The sequence below is a fragment of the Mugil cephalus genome, chromosome 7 (genome assembly GCF_022458985.1).
Source record: "Mugil cephalus isolate CIBA_MC_2020 chromosome 7, CIBA_Mcephalus_1.1, whole genome shotgun sequence".
NCBI classification, from domain to species: domain Eukaryota; kingdom Metazoa; phylum Chordata; class Actinopteri; order Mugiliformes; family Mugilidae; genus Mugil; species Mugil cephalus.
Window position 1 is genome coordinate 19,321,605 of NC_061776.1, and position 19,341 is coordinate 19,340,945.

General features: G+C 42.6%; 3 protein-coding genes across 5 annotated transcripts; all 3 read right to left on the reverse strand.

Annotated features, from left to right (window-relative positions):
• Positions 1 to 96: 96 nt before the first annotated feature.
• LOC125010657 (retinol-binding protein 2-like) lies at positions 97 to 2,739 on the reverse strand. Its single transcript, XM_047589418.1, has 3 exons — positions 2,667 to 2,739; positions 2,071 to 2,249; positions 97 to 207 (listed from the first exon to the last, which is right to left on the reverse strand). The coding sequence occupies exons 1-3, from the start codon at positions 2,737 to 2,739 to the stop codon at positions 97 to 99; spliced, it is 363 nt and encodes a 120-aa protein (XP_047445374.1).
• A 1,101-nt stretch (positions 2,740 to 3,840) lies between these two features.
• Positions 3,841 to 7,273, reverse strand: LOC125011212 (retinol-binding protein 1-like). Its single transcript, XM_047590307.1, has 4 exons — positions 7,061 to 7,273; positions 6,464 to 6,642; positions 5,766 to 5,867; positions 3,841 to 4,378 (listed from the first exon to the last, which is right to left on the reverse strand). The coding sequence occupies exons 1-4, from the start codon at positions 7,131 to 7,133 to the stop codon at positions 4,328 to 4,330; spliced, it is 405 nt and encodes a 134-aa protein (XP_047446263.1). The 5' UTR covers positions 7,134 to 7,273; the 3' UTR covers positions 3,841 to 4,327.
• Positions 7,274 to 9,186: 1,913 nt separating this feature from the next.
• Positions 9,187 to 17,919, reverse strand: nmnat3 (nicotinamide nucleotide adenylyltransferase 3). 3 transcript variants are annotated; one of them, XM_047590304.1, is made up of 5 exons: positions 17,847 to 17,919; positions 15,868 to 16,017; positions 14,152 to 14,335; positions 12,378 to 12,454; positions 9,187 to 9,860 (listed from the first exon to the last, which is right to left on the reverse strand). In XM_047590304.1, exons 2-5 carry the CDS (start codon positions 15,977 to 15,979, stop codon positions 9,445 to 9,447), a joined length of 789 nt encoding a protein of 262 aa, XP_047446260.1. In that variant the 5' UTR covers positions 15,980 to 16,017; positions 17,847 to 17,919; the 3' UTR covers positions 9,187 to 9,444. The 3 variants fall into 3 exon arrangements, with proteins under 3 accessions (XP_047446260.1, XP_047446259.1, XP_047446261.1); XM_047590303.1 differs by lacking the exon at positions 12,378 to 12,454; XM_047590305.1 differs by lacking the exons at positions 12,378 to 12,454; positions 15,868 to 16,017 and having other exon boundaries at positions 17,847 to 17,905.
• Between the last annotated feature and the right edge of the window lie 1,422 nt (positions 17,920 to 19,341).

Here is a 19,341-nt window from a genome sequence, read left to right on the forward strand (position 1 = left end):
TTTAGCAGAGGGACAGTTTAAAAGAATGAAAAAAGGTGATCACAGTGTTACGGGTGTCTTTTTTTCATACTTAGCAACCACATGCTAACCAACCATTTAACCCACCAGGTAGAGTTTGTCCTCTTCGATCCAGTGTTTCCAACCACGGTTGGCCTTCTCGCCTTTCTGAGTGCACACAAGCTTGTCCCCCTCCCAGTTCACCAGACACTACGAGACAACATATAATGCAGTTATGCGACAGTTCACTCCTTAATGCGGTTTTGACTGAAGACTGAAAAATAGCACCTTTCTCAGCAGATAAGCTTACATGTCTGATCACTTTAAGGTGAAAGTTGTCACAACCGTGGAGACTCAGTAACTGATGCTTGCGGGTGTAATTGTTATTACATTATTATCTTCTTTTATGTATTTTCTTAGAGTTGGAAATTGACACAAAACCTACAGGCACTAATGGTTAGAGAAGCAGATCTGGGACTGTGAGACAGCTGCTAGTTCCCTCCTTCCACTATGGCTAACGTGCCTTAAGCAAGCTCTGAAAATAACCCAAACTGCTCCCCAGGCACTACATACTCTATACTGCATGTAAGAATGGATTGGTTTTATGCAGAGAACACATTTCCACATGATTAATAAACGATAAAATACACGAATGCTGTATGTGTATATCAGGTATAACATTATGACCACATTCCTAATATTGTATTGTAAATGTAGATCTCCTTTGTGCCTCCAAAACAGTTATGGCTCAGCAGAGAATGGACATAGACTTTCTGAGGGTGTCCTGTGGTGTCTGACAGCAGGATGGTGTTAGTGGGGGGCCCACAGAGCTTAACCAGTTTGGGATCTAGTGAATTTGGAGGCCAGGTCAACATTTTGTGATGTTTTTGATGTTTTTTTTTTAGTTGTTCCTAAACTGTTTTTGTGTATGTGTCTGTGTCAGGCTGCATCCTGCTGGGGATGACTGCTGAAGCTGTGAATATCCATCCATCCATGGTCTTTTACTACTTACCCCGTAGAGGGACGCTAAGGCAAACAACCATCTACACTCACGTCCACAACAATTTAGCAGTTAACCCAGGCACACAGAGAACATACAAGTCAAACAGGAACCAGCCAGCCAGTGGGTTCGAACCCAGAACCTTCTTAGGGGATGACTGTGTTAACTTACTGGACTACTACTCTACCACCAAGCCGTACTGTCGCTAAACAGAGCTGTCTATAAACTCAGTAAACAATAAACCAAGAACTGTCTGTCCCAGGAACTTCTTCCTTCAGACCGTCTACCTTTTATTGACACTTTTGAATATTATTAATATTGTTGTGACACAGCAAACAACAATAAGTATGGAGGAGATTCAAGCAGTGATGACGGTGATCTGCTGTTTCGAACTACGTGGCATGCAAACTTGGAAAAGAGACAAGCAGCGGCAGCAAAGTGGATTCAATACTAGACTTAGTGCACACAGATCTTAAGAGCTATTGCAGAGACTGAGGTAAAAGAAAACAGGCTTTTTGAGTGGTAAAATGGTTTCTTCTGTGGAAACACACAGAGAACACCCACGTTGTTGTGGTGGAAAAGCAGGTTTTGTGCAAATACTCTGGGACGACTTTGAACCAGCGGATGTCACTCATAATATGAGGATTTTAAGAAGTAAGAAGTCCCATTTAGTTTTTTGTTTTTTTGTATCTTTCTGATCAGTGATTTTATTAATATATTTCCTTCTGTGTAATTACAGTATCATGCAGAGATGATGATAAAACACATATTTATGTGGTTCCATATATGGGACAGGACAACTGAACTCTGTTTTTGCCTTTTTTACCAACACTCTAATGTTAAGTGTATTTTCAGTGCTGATACGAGACACAGAGAGCCTAGGCTAGTGATTACCATGGACACACAGGGACAAGTCACTTGTGGACACATGGATCCATGGCAGAGAGGAGGACATTTAATACTGTTATCAATCATGGAGAACCCCCTGACCGCCCTCTCCACCACACGATAGACACACTATAAAATCCATTTAATTTCATGGCAATTTCATTTTTCTATCTGTGTCAACCTACCTTGATGTTTCTGTTGTCTAGTCCTTTGGTGCACTCATCGAACTCCTCCCCCACGGTGAAGGCGAGCTCGTAATTCCTGAAGGTGCTCAGTGTTTTGAAATTAAACTTGTCTCCGTCTTGGACGACCACTTTGGTCTGAGACAGAGAGATGGCTATTTTCCTCGTAGCAAAATCAATATCTGGGATGAGAATGGAAATATTTGATTACACATTTAATATCTTAACAGGACCTGACGATGAGACATGGAGAAATTCACTGACTTCTGTTAACATACTTATGGCTTTTAGAGCATTGATTTATTGATTTCTGTCGATAGCCAAAATATAGTACGGCTATAGTACATCACATTATTAAATGAGATACATTTTCCGTATTTAAAATTGCAGTCTACATGACTTTGAGTTGAGTAACTGAAAATATTTTTTTGTTCGCATTCCCTCCCAATTTAATGCAAATGGAAACTCTCTCTTAAGAGAAAAAGTGGGAGAACACTGAATTTACGCAGCTTCTCCAAAGTGACCCATCCACAAGTAAAACCACACAACTAGGACATCTCAGGCCAAAATGAAATCTGCCACAATTAAAGGTCTCTTACTCAACACTTTCAAGTAATCCTCAAACTTGTCACTGGTTTCCAGTATCCATTTCCCACTGAAGTCTGCGGGCATGGTGGCAGCTGGTGACGCTGGTGTGTGTAGACTTTGAACGGTGGTCAATTGGGGGAAGGGGCAGGGTGTCCTCTTGCTTTTATATGAGTCAGAGGTGAGAGGGCAGAGAACTATTGATAAGTGAGTTTATTGCTCGAAGAGGATTGGCAGGGGCAGTTGTTCTGGAGAGGGGAGGGCGGGAGGCTCACCCCTTTCTTTCAGGCTTCATGTGGTCATTGTCTGGGAGGTCGTTGTGTATGTGGGAGCCCACACGAATACCGCAGCCACTTGTTTTCTCACATGCGCCAAACACACATGCACGCAATGTACAGACAAGAGAGGGCCTATTTTGTAAGGGCCTTTTCTCTGTATCTGATCTTTTTCGGTGGTGAACTCAAATACAAAACAACAGAATGTTTGAACTTTGGACATTAAGGCTAATAAAGTTCAACCTGTTTCTGTATGCAAAAAAAAAAAAATAAATAAATAAATCCTAATTGTGGTTTCTGAAGAACTGTTAGAGACATATGCTTTTTAAAAGATCCCCTCCAGGATTTTTTTTTTTTTTTATTGCAAATAATGTAGACAGTAATTTTACCTTCAGCGGATCGATGTTAGGAAACGTCAAATTAATTTGCAAAGGAGGTGAATTTTTAGTTTTGATTAAAAAAAAGCTTAAATAATGGAGTTTCAGTCCTTTCAGCCCTCAAATTCAGAGCCAACGCTTTATTCAGAATAAATGCTAATGTGTTCCTTTGACGTCAGACTCAGCTTCAAACCCTCCCTGAGAGCATCATCTTTCATCCACTCAAAGCAAGAGCCAGTAGGAATCAATGAGAACCCCCCCACTACCACCCCCCCACCCCTGGGGAATCACAAATAAACAGAGCCGGCAGGTAGACGCCAGGACGGTGGCTGGGCGTAGCAGCATGAGGCACGGCAGCGGCGGAGAAGTATGAGCAAGCGAGTCGGACACTTTAATTGGTAACGGCGGTGCACAAAGGGAGGACGCAGCGTGGGCCCAGTGGTCTGGCTCATTCACAAGTAGAGGCCCTCAGATGCACTTGGCTGGAGAGGCCTTCACAGACAAACGGGAGCAGAAACAGAACAAAGCACGCACGGTTGAGAACAGTTTCATTTATTGATTGTTTCATCTCAGCATCAGTGGCACAGTTCCAAAGGTATCGGGAGGAATATTTACATACATCGTGGCCAATATACGTTTACAGCCGAACCAGGTCTCACTGTTTCCCCGTTTCGTTTCAGTGCTTTGCTTTACCCGTCATCAGATCAGCTACAGTCAGCGGCGTGCACGCGTCCAGCACATCTAAACCTGTGAATCAAAGCACCTACCCTGAGACAAATGCACACGCTCAACCTGCCCCCTTTTCTACTACATGCGAATTGGCTCCGGTGAAGTAATTCAACCGTCCTGATGGAATATAAATGTGTGTTTGGTGAAAATAAAATATATTCATGACAGGAACGTGGAAAAAAAATGGAGAGACCACAGGAGAGCTGGACGGTGCGTCAGAGGTCGCGTCTGATGTGTCTCTGTGAGCCGGCGTCTGGCGGGTGGGGGGCGCCGTCTCGTTCAGCGAGAGCCGGTTTAGGTCTTCTTGAAGACCTGCTTGCAGACGGCTCCTCCGGCTCTCAGCTCCTGCAGAGAATGGAAACACAAGTTGGCATTTTTGCATGTAGCCGCAAAAGCGTGGAAGGACTGCTGACAGACCTAATATAGATTTAACATGAATTAATTTCACTGTCAGCCTCTTTTAAGCTCGTCATCGTTTGATTTTCTGTAGCTGAGGAAGAACTCTAAGTCTTTTTGCAGTCTGAAGATAAAGTCGGAAAGAAGTTGTTTAACTTGGCAGCAAGGCTAAGATGGGATAACAATGGGTCACTTATTAATAAGGAAGACAAGGAGGGGTTTTCTTTGAAAATTTTATCTAATATTATCTGATCTACTTGCACTTATCAACATTTTCAGTTTTGTGCTAATGTACTTTGAACATTTTTTCATTTATAAGTTACATTTCAAGAAGCCTTGCTGAGACTGAGATCTGTATTTCACAGACAAGTCGCAAGAGTCATTAACACACACACACACACACACACACACACACACAAAATAATAAAGCTTTAAAATGCTGTTTCATTCCAGGTAAAAGATGCATAATATCAGAAAATAGTTTTGACGTGCAAATATAGAACATCTGGCGTTAAGTAATTATGAGATGTTGTTACATCCACAAAAAATATTGAGCTCAGATTTTTATATCCAGAAGTACGTGAGTTTTCTTGATCCACAATCGTTCAGTTTGTCAGAAAATCATGATCTTCACTCAATGAAGACCGTTTCCCAGTTGTTTATTATGCATCTAACCTGCAGTATATTTTTCTGCCGCCAGAGGCCACTATTGCTTTATACTCAACCCCACGCTTCATGGTCATGAGAACTTCTCACTACAAACTAATTTCATGGCTGATGATGGAAAACTTCTGTTGGCAGCACTTTAACCCAAATCTTTTTTTTTTTTTTTTTTTTACTTAGCTTTGATAGCAGCAATCATGCTGAGGAAAATCTGATAATGCTGAGCTAAAGGAAATGGTAATGTAACAGTGATTACTTTAAAGTAAATGCTTTCATTACAGGCTGCACTGGGCTACAATATGAATTTCACAGAGGATACGTTCTTTTATGTTGTTGTCGTCGAAAAAAAAGATCCTTTTGACAGAAGTTGGATTTGTCAGCGCAATAAAACAGACGACGCTTCACAATGATATCGTGGGCAGGCAAATAGAGGAGCGTCGGAAACCTCGTGTCTTTTCATCATCTTGCATCAGTGCTTCCGCCTGACGCGCGGGGGGTGAACAGTTGCTCATCAAACCATGCGGGCTAATGTTCCTGTAGCTAGGGTCGCACACAAACTAAAAATAAAAAATATATGCGCTGCACATACAGCGCTGAGAGGCATTCTGGATTTGGATTAAAGAGCTCAAATTGCATATATTAAAATTCATGGCGGGAGTGGATGTTTTCTCACCAGATGAAGCTCATCTCCCTCCACCCAGTGGGTCCAGCCTCTTCCTTCAATCTCTCCCTTCTGCACACACACCAGCTTGTCTCCCTCCCAGTTGATGGTGGTCTGAATCGGGCCAGAACAGAGATAGATAAATGCGTGACAGTAATAAATGATGCAGCAGTGATTGGTTTTTCCACACTGACTTAAATATACAGCCTATAATAGGATGAATAAAACACCCAGTCTTCTGTGTTCCCACTTAAAGTAATTATTCTGATAAAATCTTTGCACACAGGCCCATGTGACTTTCTCTCTTAGCCTCCCTCCAAACAGCTTATAGCTTATCTATAATCAGCCTATCTACATACAAAAAAGGGGTTTCAACGGGGACCACTGATAATCTTCGATCCCATTCAGTATTCAGTGACACAATCTGATTAAACCTGACTTTGACTCTTTGCATCTCGCAGCTTTCTCCCTGCAGCGTCTGACATCGGCCCTCATTACAGCAATTCACCAGAGTGTGAAAAGTTTGAGGGGAGACGCTTCATGAGTAGGAGGAAAGTTTCTCACAAAGTCAGCTCATCACCCTGCAGCGTTGCGGGACTCCATCAGGAAATTTTTACGTACCCGCAGGACTCACAGCCATAAAATATGTGCCACACGTGTCCTCAAGCTGGGTTCCTAACTGCTGCATTCATATTAGTCCAAATACTCACCATGCATTTCCTGTCATCCACTCCGGCCAGGTCCTCCTCAAACTCCTTGCCCACATGGAAGTCCATGTTGTAGTTTTTGAAGGTGCTGAGGGTCTTGATGGTTATGTGGTCCCCGTCATGAGTAATTTCTTTGTCAGGCTTCAGCAAGTTGGCAATTTTCCTGATGGCTACGTTTACATCTGATCCCCCAAAGCAAGGTGAAAACAGTGATTGGGGAGCACAGAGAAGAAGAGATGTTTTTGCACATTTATGCACAGGGTTTTGCATTCAGTCTGACTTCATTTTTAGGTGAATGAATTTAAATACATTAGTAGTATTTAATAAAAGATCACAGTGGAAATGACTGGATTTCTACTACTTCATTGCTCGTATTTTGCTATTAACAGCCTCGTAACCATTTATAGACGCAGATGTATACAAACCCATACATTTTCACAAATTTTAAGATTTGCTTTTTATTTTTATTTTTTCAATTCACCAATGCACAACCCACTTCATAAATGTGGGTTATTTGTGCCCGTTTAAAATGAAGTGATTTCTTGAACTGAAAAGCTCCATTCTTATGGCTGTAGCTTCCAGGGCCCCCCCTACACTCACCTAGAGCCTTCATGTAGTCCTCGAAGTTATCATTGGAAGTCATTTTCCAATACCCGTTCAGATCCACTGACATGCTGGCGGCGTCTCTGCTGGCTTCTCTGCTTTACTCCGTGAACGAGGAGGTCCTCCGTGGAAGGCTGCTGGCGGTGCGAGTGCGCAAACCGCCGTCAATTGCCTCAATTTGAACCCGCCACGCTCTAATCCGATTACCTGCAGGTTTCTTCTTTTTGTTTTTTTGTTTTTTTTTGTTTGTTAGTGCTCGCACCTCCCTCTTCCCCTCCCACGGTTCGGTCGACACCACGTAACCCCTCAATCCTCACGCTTTCCCTGCACATTGCGTGATGATCATGCATGGACACGCACGCATGGAGACACTTGTGCGCTTTATGTTAGTTGCCCAGGTCGGATTGGGGGGGGGGGGGGGGGGTCGCACCGCACTGTATTGATCTTAATTACATATCATGCCACGTGTAGCAGATTTGACATGCAGGCTCTGTTATATGAGTTTACGTAATAATAATAATAATAATAATAATAATGATAAAAATATACGCGAGGACAATAGAAGAATAGCAGAATCGCCTGAATTTAAAAGTGTCCCACTAATATCACTCTGCCACATCTTTTGCCTCGCCTAAATAACTCAATTAATTTGATAATCTCTCTTTTGAGCCAGCTGCAGTCAAACTGTCTTACTTCTTTACTGACTGGAACTGATGACACAGACACACACACGTGTTTATGAGGACATTCATTGACATAATACATTCCCTAGCCTCTTAACCCTAACTCCAACCATCTCAGAGTGCCTATAAATCCTTACCCTTACCCTAACCATAATCCAGTTGCAGTTGTTTACCCTCAATTAGGACCGGCCGAAATGTCCTCACTTTGCACCAATGTCCTCACCCCCACGGTGCCAAACGGGTCCTCGGAAAGGTAGCTGCACAAACACGCGCACACGCGCACCATCGTCACCATCTTTCAAAGGACGCCTTTCAGCAGCGCGTTCATTCCACTGACCTCAACGAGAAAACACCTCCTGTAGCCGAGCAACTGTCAGGATTACTTTAAATCCTCTGGTGGAGAAAGTACAGGCCTCACAGTGCGTGGATGATAATGGGCGAAGTGAACAGATCCAGAGTGACTTGTCGCCGGGAGGAGGGGGCACCCACACGGATGTGAAGGAAATAAGCGTGCAGATTACAGTCTGCGACTACAAACTTGGTATCCTAGATAGAATGGCAACGATGTGTACCATTGACATTTATGTTTACAGTTACAGCTCATCGGAGAATGGACGCGGGTCTTCTGAGGGTGTCCTGTGGTGTCTGGAAATGGGATGTTGTTAGTCTTTGGGCGCTGTGGGTTGAGGAGAGGGGCCTCTGTGGATCATCCCACAGACACTTTGGGATCGAGTGAATCTGGAGGTCGACACCTTGTGCCTTGTGTGTTTCAGGCTGCATCCTGCTGGGGATGGCTGCTGCCATCAAAGAGTGTCATTGCTATGGGGGGGTCTGGTCTAAGTGGGTGGTACATGTCTACATGAATGCCAGGTCCAAAGGTTTCCCAGCAGGACATTAAATTTAATGTTGTGGCTGATCGGTGTATATAGACATAGGTGGATATGTTATAGGCTGTTTGCTTGTTATACATATAGAGTCAGTATTTCTACACAAGAATCTTAATCTAATCCTGGTAGCGTGGAAAAGGCTTTTAAACAGACCTTCATGTTAAAATTTGAATAATTCACTTTTTAGAGGAAGACAGTTGGATGTTTCGATACTTCTCACCCTGTCTGCTCTCCAAACAGGTGTTTTTAATGTCAAATTTATTTTCATAGGATCCAGTTCTCTAGTGTTTTGTTTCTTAATTTATATGTTAATGCCACTGAAGGCTTTTCTTTGTCTCTTGATAAAGGTTGCTGGACTGCAGCGGAGTGTAAACACCAGGCACAAAGACAAAGAGAAGGCTTTATTGTTGCAGTCCTCTAAGACAATTTAATCCTCAAATAAATATATTTGAACGTTGTCAAGAAACCAGAACCTTCTTAGCACAGATGAGCGTCTCTGCAGGTGGGATTTGGGTTGCAGAGAAAAAGAAAACATAAATCAGGCTCAAAACACTTCAAAATACAAATGCTTTTATTATGTAAAACTAGACGGGGTGAGAAACTTTTAATAAACTACTGCAACTGACACAGTGGCACAAGGATGAGGCTCATGAATCAAAAGACAGCACAGCGTGGGTAGACGCTTTCTACTGAAAATAAGTGACGGCTGGAAGACACGTTTTAGACCAAATGTGTTTCTTTGCAGGCCGGATGTATAAAACAGCTTCCCCACAGCAGGAAGTAAACAGAGCTTCCGTTCCCTGAAGCTCTCTCAGTCTTCTAAACTCTTCACCGGCCGCTGCGCTTGTTTGACGAGCGGCCTCAGCACCGAGCCCTCGTTCCTCCTCTCGCTGTCCTCCGTGTAGAGGTCGTGCTGGTGAATGTAGTCTATCACGGGGTCCGGGACCAGGTACTTCACGCTCAGGCCTCGTCTGAGCGCCCTCCGGACCTCTGTGGCGCTCGTCTCGTTCCGCACCCACTCCCTCACGAGGAAGATGTTGCCCGCGTGGCGGGACAGCGTGTCCGACTCGTGCACGGCCCGCTCGGGCTGGAGCGTCCCCCGGCTGACGCAGACGAGGCCGAAATGCCCGGCCAGCTCCTCCACGTGCTCGTCCCGCCACATGCCCGGGATCTTGAAGGTGTCCAGGAAGTCTGCTCCGCACAGGAGCTTCAGCTGGGGAGACGGATCTGAGAGGAGAGGCGGAAGACGAAGACTTAGTAAGTCAAGGTGTATCACGAGGCAATCGTGGTGTGACAAATATACTCAAAACAGATGCAGATGCGACTTTACAACATGATTAATTTTAAGCAAAGAAATTAACACGTATGATTAATAATTCTACTTATATTTAGTTTGTAATGTCCCTCCTTCTGTCCTTCCTGGCTGCAGCGGTTTCCTCCAAATGACTTATCTTAATATTCTACGACCAGGCTGTTTACTGAATCATTCATATTTCAGTCCTGTGTCTTCTTCCGAGCTACTCTGGAGGCAGAGAGTGACATAATCCTCAAGAGGTGTTTGTTTTGAATTCATGGACGGAGCCCAGCGGGTGTTTGCCAGCTGGCTGGTCCACAATCAAGCTAAAATTGCGAAAATTGCAGCCCAGTTATAAATGATTGAGTGGCCATACTGTTTAGGAGCAAATTTCGTAAATTGCTGATGTGCAGATGAAAGATGGAGTGTAACAAAACAGAAATTACACAACTTGGATATCCACGGAGCTGCGGGCTATGGCCAGCCAAAATCAACACAAATCACTCGCACAAACCGGAATTAAAAGGCGGAAACAGCAAAGAGACTATTGCATGGAACATCAAATTCTTGCCAACAAAATGCATATTTAATCTGGGTCATCTGTGATGGCAGCTCAGGAGTCTTCCCGTCCACTCCTCCATTTTTCATGAACTTTGTGATCTTTATGCAGAGTTGAAAAAGTTAAATAAATAAAAATCAGTAGGGCCCAAAACACTTCCTTGTAAATGATTTTAATAAATCATAGACCATGTTCCTGAATACTGATTGGTCTGTTTCCGTTGTATAACCACCATTGTTGTCACACATGTTACAGCTATGTATTTATGGGTTTATTACGTCTAATACTCTTTAACTGCTCTTAGCTGGGACACAGAGAGCTGTGAGGTTCCTGCTTTACACATGCTAAACACAGGCACATTATGTGGGATTGATGTAAATCCTTCCTCTGGTACAGGCCTTCTTAAAGCTCTCATGTCAAGCTAATATCCAATATAGTCTTTCATGCAGCAATGCTAATACTAGCCTGCTCACAGCGTTGACGTGCTGTTATTAAGCAATTTGAAGCCCTATTCACACAGGACTAGTAGTACCTGGAGACCTCAAGTAATTTATAATAACCGTGGACTTCGTGTGTGATCCAATGCGAACTTGACATGTCTGTTGAAACCCACAGCAAGATAGCTACCGTATTTAATGTGAGGCCAGGATAAATCAGCATCACTATGATTTTCTTTTCTCCATGTGTTTCTTCTTCTCTGTTCTGTTTTACAATTATGGAGGCAGTGTTGGCAATTATAAATGAAGGCCTGGGCAGCAGGTACACAATCAGGTGGATGCTGCTACACAGCATGGAGACCAATCCACAGCAAAAGTGAAACCACTTGAGGATGATGAGATGGATGACACGCATGCGGTATACACCGACCAGCCACAACATTAAAACCACTGACGGGAGACGTAAATTTCATTGACCATCTTATGACAAAACAATGCTCTGCTGGGAAACGTTTAGACCTGGCATTCATGTGGATGTTACTTAGACATGTAGCACACACCTAGACCAGACCACACATTAGTGACATTAGCCCACAGTAATGATCTAGCAGGATGCACCCTGACACAGACACAAAAACTGTTTAAGAAGAACTTGAAGAACAGAACAAACATGAAGAACAGCACAAGGTGTCGACCTGGCCTCCACATTCACTAGATCCCAAACTGATCAAGTATCTGTGGGATGATCCACAGAGGCCCCTCCCCTCAACCCATAGGACCCAAAGATCCCCACTAATAACATTGTGTTGCCAGACACCACAGGACACCCTCAGAAGATCCATGTCCATTCTCTGATGAGTTGTTTTGGAGGGAGACCTACACAATATTAGGAAGGTGGTCATAATGTTATGCCTGATTGGTGTATGTATAAAATTAGATGTTATTCATTGATATATTAACAGTCATCATGTCCGAAAAGGTGGATGTTACGTGTCTAGGGATAACGAGAGTAGCTTGACAGAAAACACAGATTTCGCTCATGCCACACACACATTTCTAAATCACATGAGGTCCACTGGTGGTACTAATCCTGTTTGAAAACTAATCTTTAAGTTGCTTATTACAGATAGAGAACGACATTAGTGTTGCAGGCGTTGGAACATTTACCTAAGTAACGGACAAAGTCACACTTTGTCCTGCTGGTGGTACCAGAGGAAAAGTGAGCGCATCACCGGTGGGATTAAGATTCCTCCTCTGGGGACAACGAACGAATGCACGCACAGCAGGTCAGGTCACTTGGCTGAGTCGTTTCAGGCCATTTCAGTTTGCACCAAAGTGACGTACTGACCATTCAGCCAATCCTGCTGATGACAACTGAATCTAAAATACCCGATAGCAGTCAGAGGTTAAAGTGTTTCTAAAGTGATCGCAAATCTTAAAAATGAGGCTCTTACTTGAGAGGGGGCTGGTGTCTCCACTCTGAGCTCCCATGCTCCTCTCACGCTCTTTCAGAACACGCCCATAATGATACCTGCCCGACACCACAGGAGAAAACTTCATTTTCATACATTTATATGGTAATACACAGTTCGTAAATTTGTTTGTATCGTCATTTGCTTCACTCTTATGAACATGCTCAGGCAGCATCTTAACATCATGCAGAGTTCGAAAAAGAGAAACGGCCGTGACTCACAGAAGAAGAAAGAAAAAAAGGGAAGAATGAAACAGTGTTTTCAAGTAAAGCTTCTTACAGTTGTTCCAGTACTTCTGAATGTGTGCGTGTGTGTTAGGGGAGAGATGATGTGGCCAGCCCCAGGACAACAGCCCACTTCAGGGCTTGATCAGCAGTGGTGTTGCGTAAACACTGCTTACAGATGACCAGCTGGGAGGCGCGCGCGTGTGTGTGTGTGTGTGTGTGTGTGTGTGTGTGTGTGTGTGTGTGTGAACTTAGAAGAGCGAGTGTAAATAATCTGAAACGAGCAGAGAGATGCAAACGAGGCGAATGATGCAAACCATAAAGAAATGATATGCATGTTACGTGGATACAAAATGTGTAGGAGAAATCTTTCCAGTAGTTTCTTCCGTTGGGTCAAACAAACATCATATTTCTAACCAGTTAGCGTCCGTGATAATAAAGCAGAAGACAGATTCTCCTCTGTCCTAAGTCTATTTGCTCAACATGCAGCACCCTATAGCTTCTCCTCTTCAAACACATTCTTGTCCTGCGCTGCCCGGCGAGTGCCCTTAAATTCACCCCATGAAAAAAAAGAAAAAGAACAAAAAAAACAGATCTGATTGGGGTCCAATCTAAAACCCAACTGAGAGACTAAAACCAGTAACTAAGTGGTTTAATTTGCCCCGCAGTGGGGATAAATTATCTTGTCTTATCCTGGTTACATAAACCTAGAGGCTGGCATTGAATAGAGCTGGCTGAAGGAAAGCACGCCCCAGTGATCTTTCTTTTACTGCTGTAAAAAATAGGAGGAGTCAGAGAGAACAAATATTTGGCTGAAGCAGGATGTAACATGATGCAATAAAAGTCAACGGCAACATGGCGGCTACAGCGGCGTTAGATATAACCTGAATCTGGGATGTGATGGAACTTCATCTCCACCTCCCATGATGCAACACGCCGTGAAAGGTAATGCTTTGGGGCTCAGATGCTAACGCGAGGTCGCTTCACGCTTTTATTATCGTGATAATCAGGTCCCAACACTTGTCCAGCACACTGAATGTAATCTCATGATGTTTGGTCAAGGGCCGGCCCGTCACGGATCCTGATACACTAATTCATACCTGCACTCAGGTGGGTGGCGTCGATATGCGATGGGTGAGTGCCTCCAAAGTGCTTTGCCAACAGATAATAAACTCATCCACAGCTGTTCCAGCAGGTTGGTTTGACAGAAAGTGGTGTTGGTGTCTCTAGATTGACCATCTATGAGCTTTCTTTCTGCTCTGCACAAATGACATTATTGTGAAGAAAATCTCCTTACCGAAGCATTCTGTGTTAAACAGCGAACAGCCGGGGAATTACTGGCAACCTATTCAGAAATTGCGTAATAGCGGCTGTAATTATGAGTGAGGTGCTTTGACATTAAGTGACTCGAAAGGAGGAAACACTAATTCAGCCCTTTGCAAATTCTCCACCTGAGACGTTCATATTTCAAGCAGAGATATTTTTTTATTTATTTTTTTTAAACCTAACCTTGCCGTGAGCGGGTTTTATACCTCATAGTGACCACCGTCTCCGTCCAGTCTGGCTGCTGGCTCTCCCATCCATCAACTGTGACCCAGTTGGAGCTCTGCAGCGCCAGCTTTGCCATGGCGATACGATGCTTAGCCAGTACCAGGCCTTGTTTTCCGTAGCCGTCACTCACTGGAGACACGATGCCACCCACCACCTGGTACCGGCCTGAGGGAAGAGAAGATTAACACAGTTTTTCTGGGTCATGACAGCTGATAAAATTACTGCTGTTAAAATGGGCTGATTAGGGCATTAAACTATTACTTATAGCTTATACTGTGCAATCTAATTTTAGGATTTAGAAAGGGCTTTAAAAATGTAGCTATAACTGTAAATGCAAAGTGTGTAATTCTTGATTTTCCTTCACTGGCTAAAACAGATGTTTAAGCAACTGCTGCACGTACGGGAAAATAACAACGGCGCACACAGCTTACAGTCAGTTCTGATGGTTAACACGTAGCTGGTCAGCTGATGTCTTAGAGGTAATGGGTCAAAGGGAAACGGTAAGAGCATTAATGTTCCTGCACATTGAAATGCTGTGCTGTGCACACATTCCCAAAGTATCTTAGAATGAGAGAGCTGACTCAGGACCAGAGGAACTCACATGGTAAGATGATGTGTTTAGGACCATGTGATTAGACCTGTGCTCTTATTCAACGCATGATACACATAATATTGTACTTTTTACTCACATTTATGAGTTGTTAAGAGCTTCACAAATAATAATAATAATTAAAGATATCAGACAATAATACATTTACTCAAGTAAAGTCTTTAGAAGGTATAGTTCAACCCAACTTGTGCTGCTGCTCTGCCTGTTTCATCAGCAAACTCATGAGTATAATCTCCAGCGCTGCCAAAATACCGGGTCTCAGGCTGGACCCCGAGGTGCAGGAAGGCTTGTTATCTCTGGTACCTGCAGCCATAGCAGCCCTTAATAAAGAGGAACCGCACGTGTCGACTCCATACTGTTGCGTTGCTCTTCAGCTTTGTATGGTGATGTGTAAAGCTGACATAAAGAGTTTCTCCTCGGGTACTTACTAACTGAAAAACTAAGTACGACCACTTCATGCACAACTTCTGTTACTGTGTTGGATGTTTTGCTGAATTACCTGAATACTTATTCCACCACTGCTAGAGAGAGATTTATCCAGACAAGTGTCGGAGCGGAATAGCGGCCATCAGTGAATAAATCAATAAAATAAAAATAAGATTAAATATTGTTTATACAACTGTTTTTACAAACTGCAGTTTGACAAAGGATGTTGAGCCATGAAAGCAGCTACGACAGTCTTTGTGCTCTCTGCTTATACACCCTGCAAACACGCAGTCTACTTTACAATTAACCAGCCTGTACAGCAAATATCTGTGTTTTTGTTTGTTCATTTTGTCTTCAGCAAGTCTTTTAACTTTGCACGTCTGTTATTTGGCGCCGTAAGGCTCTGTTTGCTGCGGCAGCTATAAACAAAGCTAATGAGAGTAGTGAGACTGACTCAAACAGTAAAGTTGTCGTCCATAAAATAAAAGCAACGGCTTCTGTAGAGCTGCAGAGTTGGGTTGAAATCGTCCGTAGATATTGTCACATTTTACAACTACCACCAAGACTATGAATCTGTTCAAAATTCGTATACATTTACGTTATTTGTCAAATAAAACCCGACCAACCAGACGACACAATGTCTGGGATGTCCGGATCTGACCTGTGCTGTGCATGTGGTCTCTGGCGAGCTCAAACAACCTCATGTGTTGGTTGGTGATTGGATTAAAAGAGCCACAGGCCAACAAGACTAGTGGAACCCGGCAGGTGGCCATCTTGGTTAACTCCCTCAAAGTGGTGTGTTCCAAGAACCCTGAAGTAAAGTAGATGAAGTGTAAATCAGATCATGTAATTCAGATAATGGTAGCAGCACTTGAGAAAATAAACAAGTGGGAGAGAGAGAGAGCTCCTCTCAAACGTTCTACAGGTTGTGCGATCATAGATTTTTAATAGCTAAAAGCGTTGCAGCATTTTGCACCGGCTTAGCTAAATTGCATTTGTTTGCATCCCACAGCAACTCACGAATACATGTGAGCCCCGGCGAAAATTAAACCCACAGTGTTCCCTCGCTACCCATTTATCATCGGAACACCAAAGGAACTTAGAAGTACCAGCAACAATAAAAGGTGGTGAATTAATCAATTGCAGTGTTTCAATGTCCATGTTTTTTTTTTTTTTGTAAAGAGTCTAGAGGGAAATTAACACCCAGCCAGTGTTTAGTTTATTTTAAACCCTCCAGCCAACATCTCACCCCACACTAAACTAACCAGCCTCCTAACCTGCTACAAAGCTATGTAAATTTATTTGCAGTAACAGATAAAACAGATAAAACAGATGCACGACACAAATGGAAGTGCCGACAGGAAGCCCAGCAAAGGCTTTGGAAAACGGCTTTTAGTATGGATGTGGGCACTTTTACTCTGTCATATTTTCTGCCTCATTTACCCAGACTATCACCGTGAGTCGCCTACACTTGCACCTTCGCTCTCTTAGGTATACTACTGACAGCAAATGCATTCTACTAAAACAGTCCTGCACTAAATCTTAGCACCACGGAGGTGCATTTGTTTAAAATAACCAGGAGAGGTGTTAAACTGTGTCGTTCTTTGAAGGCTGAGGTTTGTAGTGATATTGAATTGTGCTGTTACTCTTCTGCAGTCAACACCCGTTTTAGTCGTTGGGCTAGGTTAAGTAACAGAATCACCTTTGTGTTTAAATAAATCCAGTTTAACAGCGCCACACACTACACCCTCTAAAATGATCACACAAGTTGAATCACACCACTTCTTACAATGTTACAACACAAACTGTCCTGAAGCTGAGATTCAGAGCAGGACTGTTACATTAGAATAGATTCATTTTCACCAGTGTACCCAATGAACTGGTAAGTGAGTGTATTTATATGTAACTCTACAGCGTAAATATAAATAATGTTATGATATGCATCTGATTACACAGTATGTTGTTTCACAATACAAATATGTCCACAAAATAAGAAATCTTACAGATTATGCAAATGTGCGTCAATAATTGTTTAGATGGATAGTTATGTAATGTATTTATGTCATATAGTTAGACTGATGTTTATGGAGTAGAATTTTTTTGTTTGTTTGTTTCGTTTTTAAAGTGTACTTCTTCCTACTCCTTTTTTGAACAGAAACATTTGTGTTTCCTTTAGATATTATATTTTTTTCTTATAATCATTATGTCTTTCTTCTTATCTTCTTTTACAGATGCTTACATACTTTATACATGTGCGGGAAAAAAACGTTAATTAATCCATGTACGGGTAAGACTGTAGATGTAAAAGTACAGATAACAGATGCAGCTACGTGTATTATTACTATTCCTTCCTAATTATGAACCGTACTCGACGAAGAAAATGTGAGTTCAGGTATTTTATTGTTATTTATATTACAATAATCATCAGTTTAAATTAAAAACACGAACAACTTTGAATAACCGGAGACAGTCTCTCTTGACATTGAACGGGTGGTTAATTAGCTTAGCAGAATAAAACGGGCGCAATGCGACAGCCACTTATTTAGTTGAATGCGTCAGTAAAACAAAAACATTTCGCATTTAAGTTATTATATCACAGATACATAACATTTAAGGGTAGGACTGACGATATTCGTTTACCTCCTTTTCACATTGTTGACGTTTGGCCACAGTGTGTCACACTGATTCCTTCCCCCCGCGCCGAGGAGCTGCCCCTCAGTGGTTCCGCAGAGAAACCTGGCAGAAGTGCGACCCCTGGCGGATGAAGATAAATGAGTAAAGGTGACGGAGCTCTCCGTGGTGCTGAAGCGTTGGCAAACGATTTGACACAGAAATTATCCAACACAAGTTACCCATTAGCCACTGGTTTGAGAGGTGCAGTCCACAGTTGCACACGGTTTTGGTTCTCCCCTGTGACTCTGTGGGTGGTAACGGTGTCTTTTCAGAAGAAACTGTCACCTGTACAATCATGAGCTGACCTTTACGGCAGTGCAACATCAAACGCCTATGTGTAACCTTTCATGTCACTTTTGTAAACTGCTTGTCAGATGAAAAGGGGAAGCGCTGTCAAACACTAATCGTCTGTCTGTAGAGCAACTTGCAAGTGATTACGAAAATGGTTGTACAGGAAATGGCCTTTCCAATAGCTGTTTCTCAGAGGGGCAACGGTAACTTAAAAAGAACATGAGCATTTAAATAACTGCTATGACATTTCACAAACCGCGGGTGAAAAAAACATTAAACTCTTCCCACTAAGGACTATCATAGAACTGCAAATGCATGCATTCCAGTTGTGGATGCACAGACAATGAGATACATGTAGTCACATTTTTACATATTTTGTAATAGAGCAGCGTTAAGTACAGGGATGACTGTAGGTTTAGATGCATCAGTGATGGTCCTTAAAGCAGAGTGGAAGTTCACACAAATAATAAAACTGACTGATAATATTGAGGTACTAAAGGTAAATTACCCTTATTGTACCTGCAAGATTTGCTGGGATTGCCACGGGGGTATAGTATTTAAATGAAAGAAATAGTTTTTAAATTATTTAGCAGTCATAAACTGTGGAACAATTGATTATTCATAACTTGTTTTGGCTTGATAAGGAATAACGTTGTAGTGATAAAAAAATAATGTGAGTAAAATATGCGTTTGTCAATTACATGACCTGTTATACTCCTGTTTCTTGTCCAGAGTAATTGTTGTTGCTGGTGAGTACTGGGTTGTTAACAGATCCCACCGTGTGAGTTTCTGGTGGGCACCACCCACAGATGTTAGTTATAAAGACCTAAACTCCCCACCAGTAAGTCAGAACCAAAGAAGCCCTTTGGATGGGTGGCAAATATTTTTAAGAAATCTCAAACAAATCCAGATGCCTTTGTTTTGGCTTTGTTTATAGATAAATTAGAAGGATGTCTGCTCACTACATCATCTTTCCCCCAGTCATTGCTTTTTCGTAACTTAGCTGCCATTATCCATGGGAACTGCCAGCTGGGTGTATGTGTAACTAATTGCATGTGAATATAAATGTGGTCTCCACGTTCTTGCCGTGTGTTTGATTTTGTGTGTGTTTATATGTATGTGTGTGTGCATGCGTGTGTGTGTGTTCTATCTCTGCTATCCTCTTAACTCA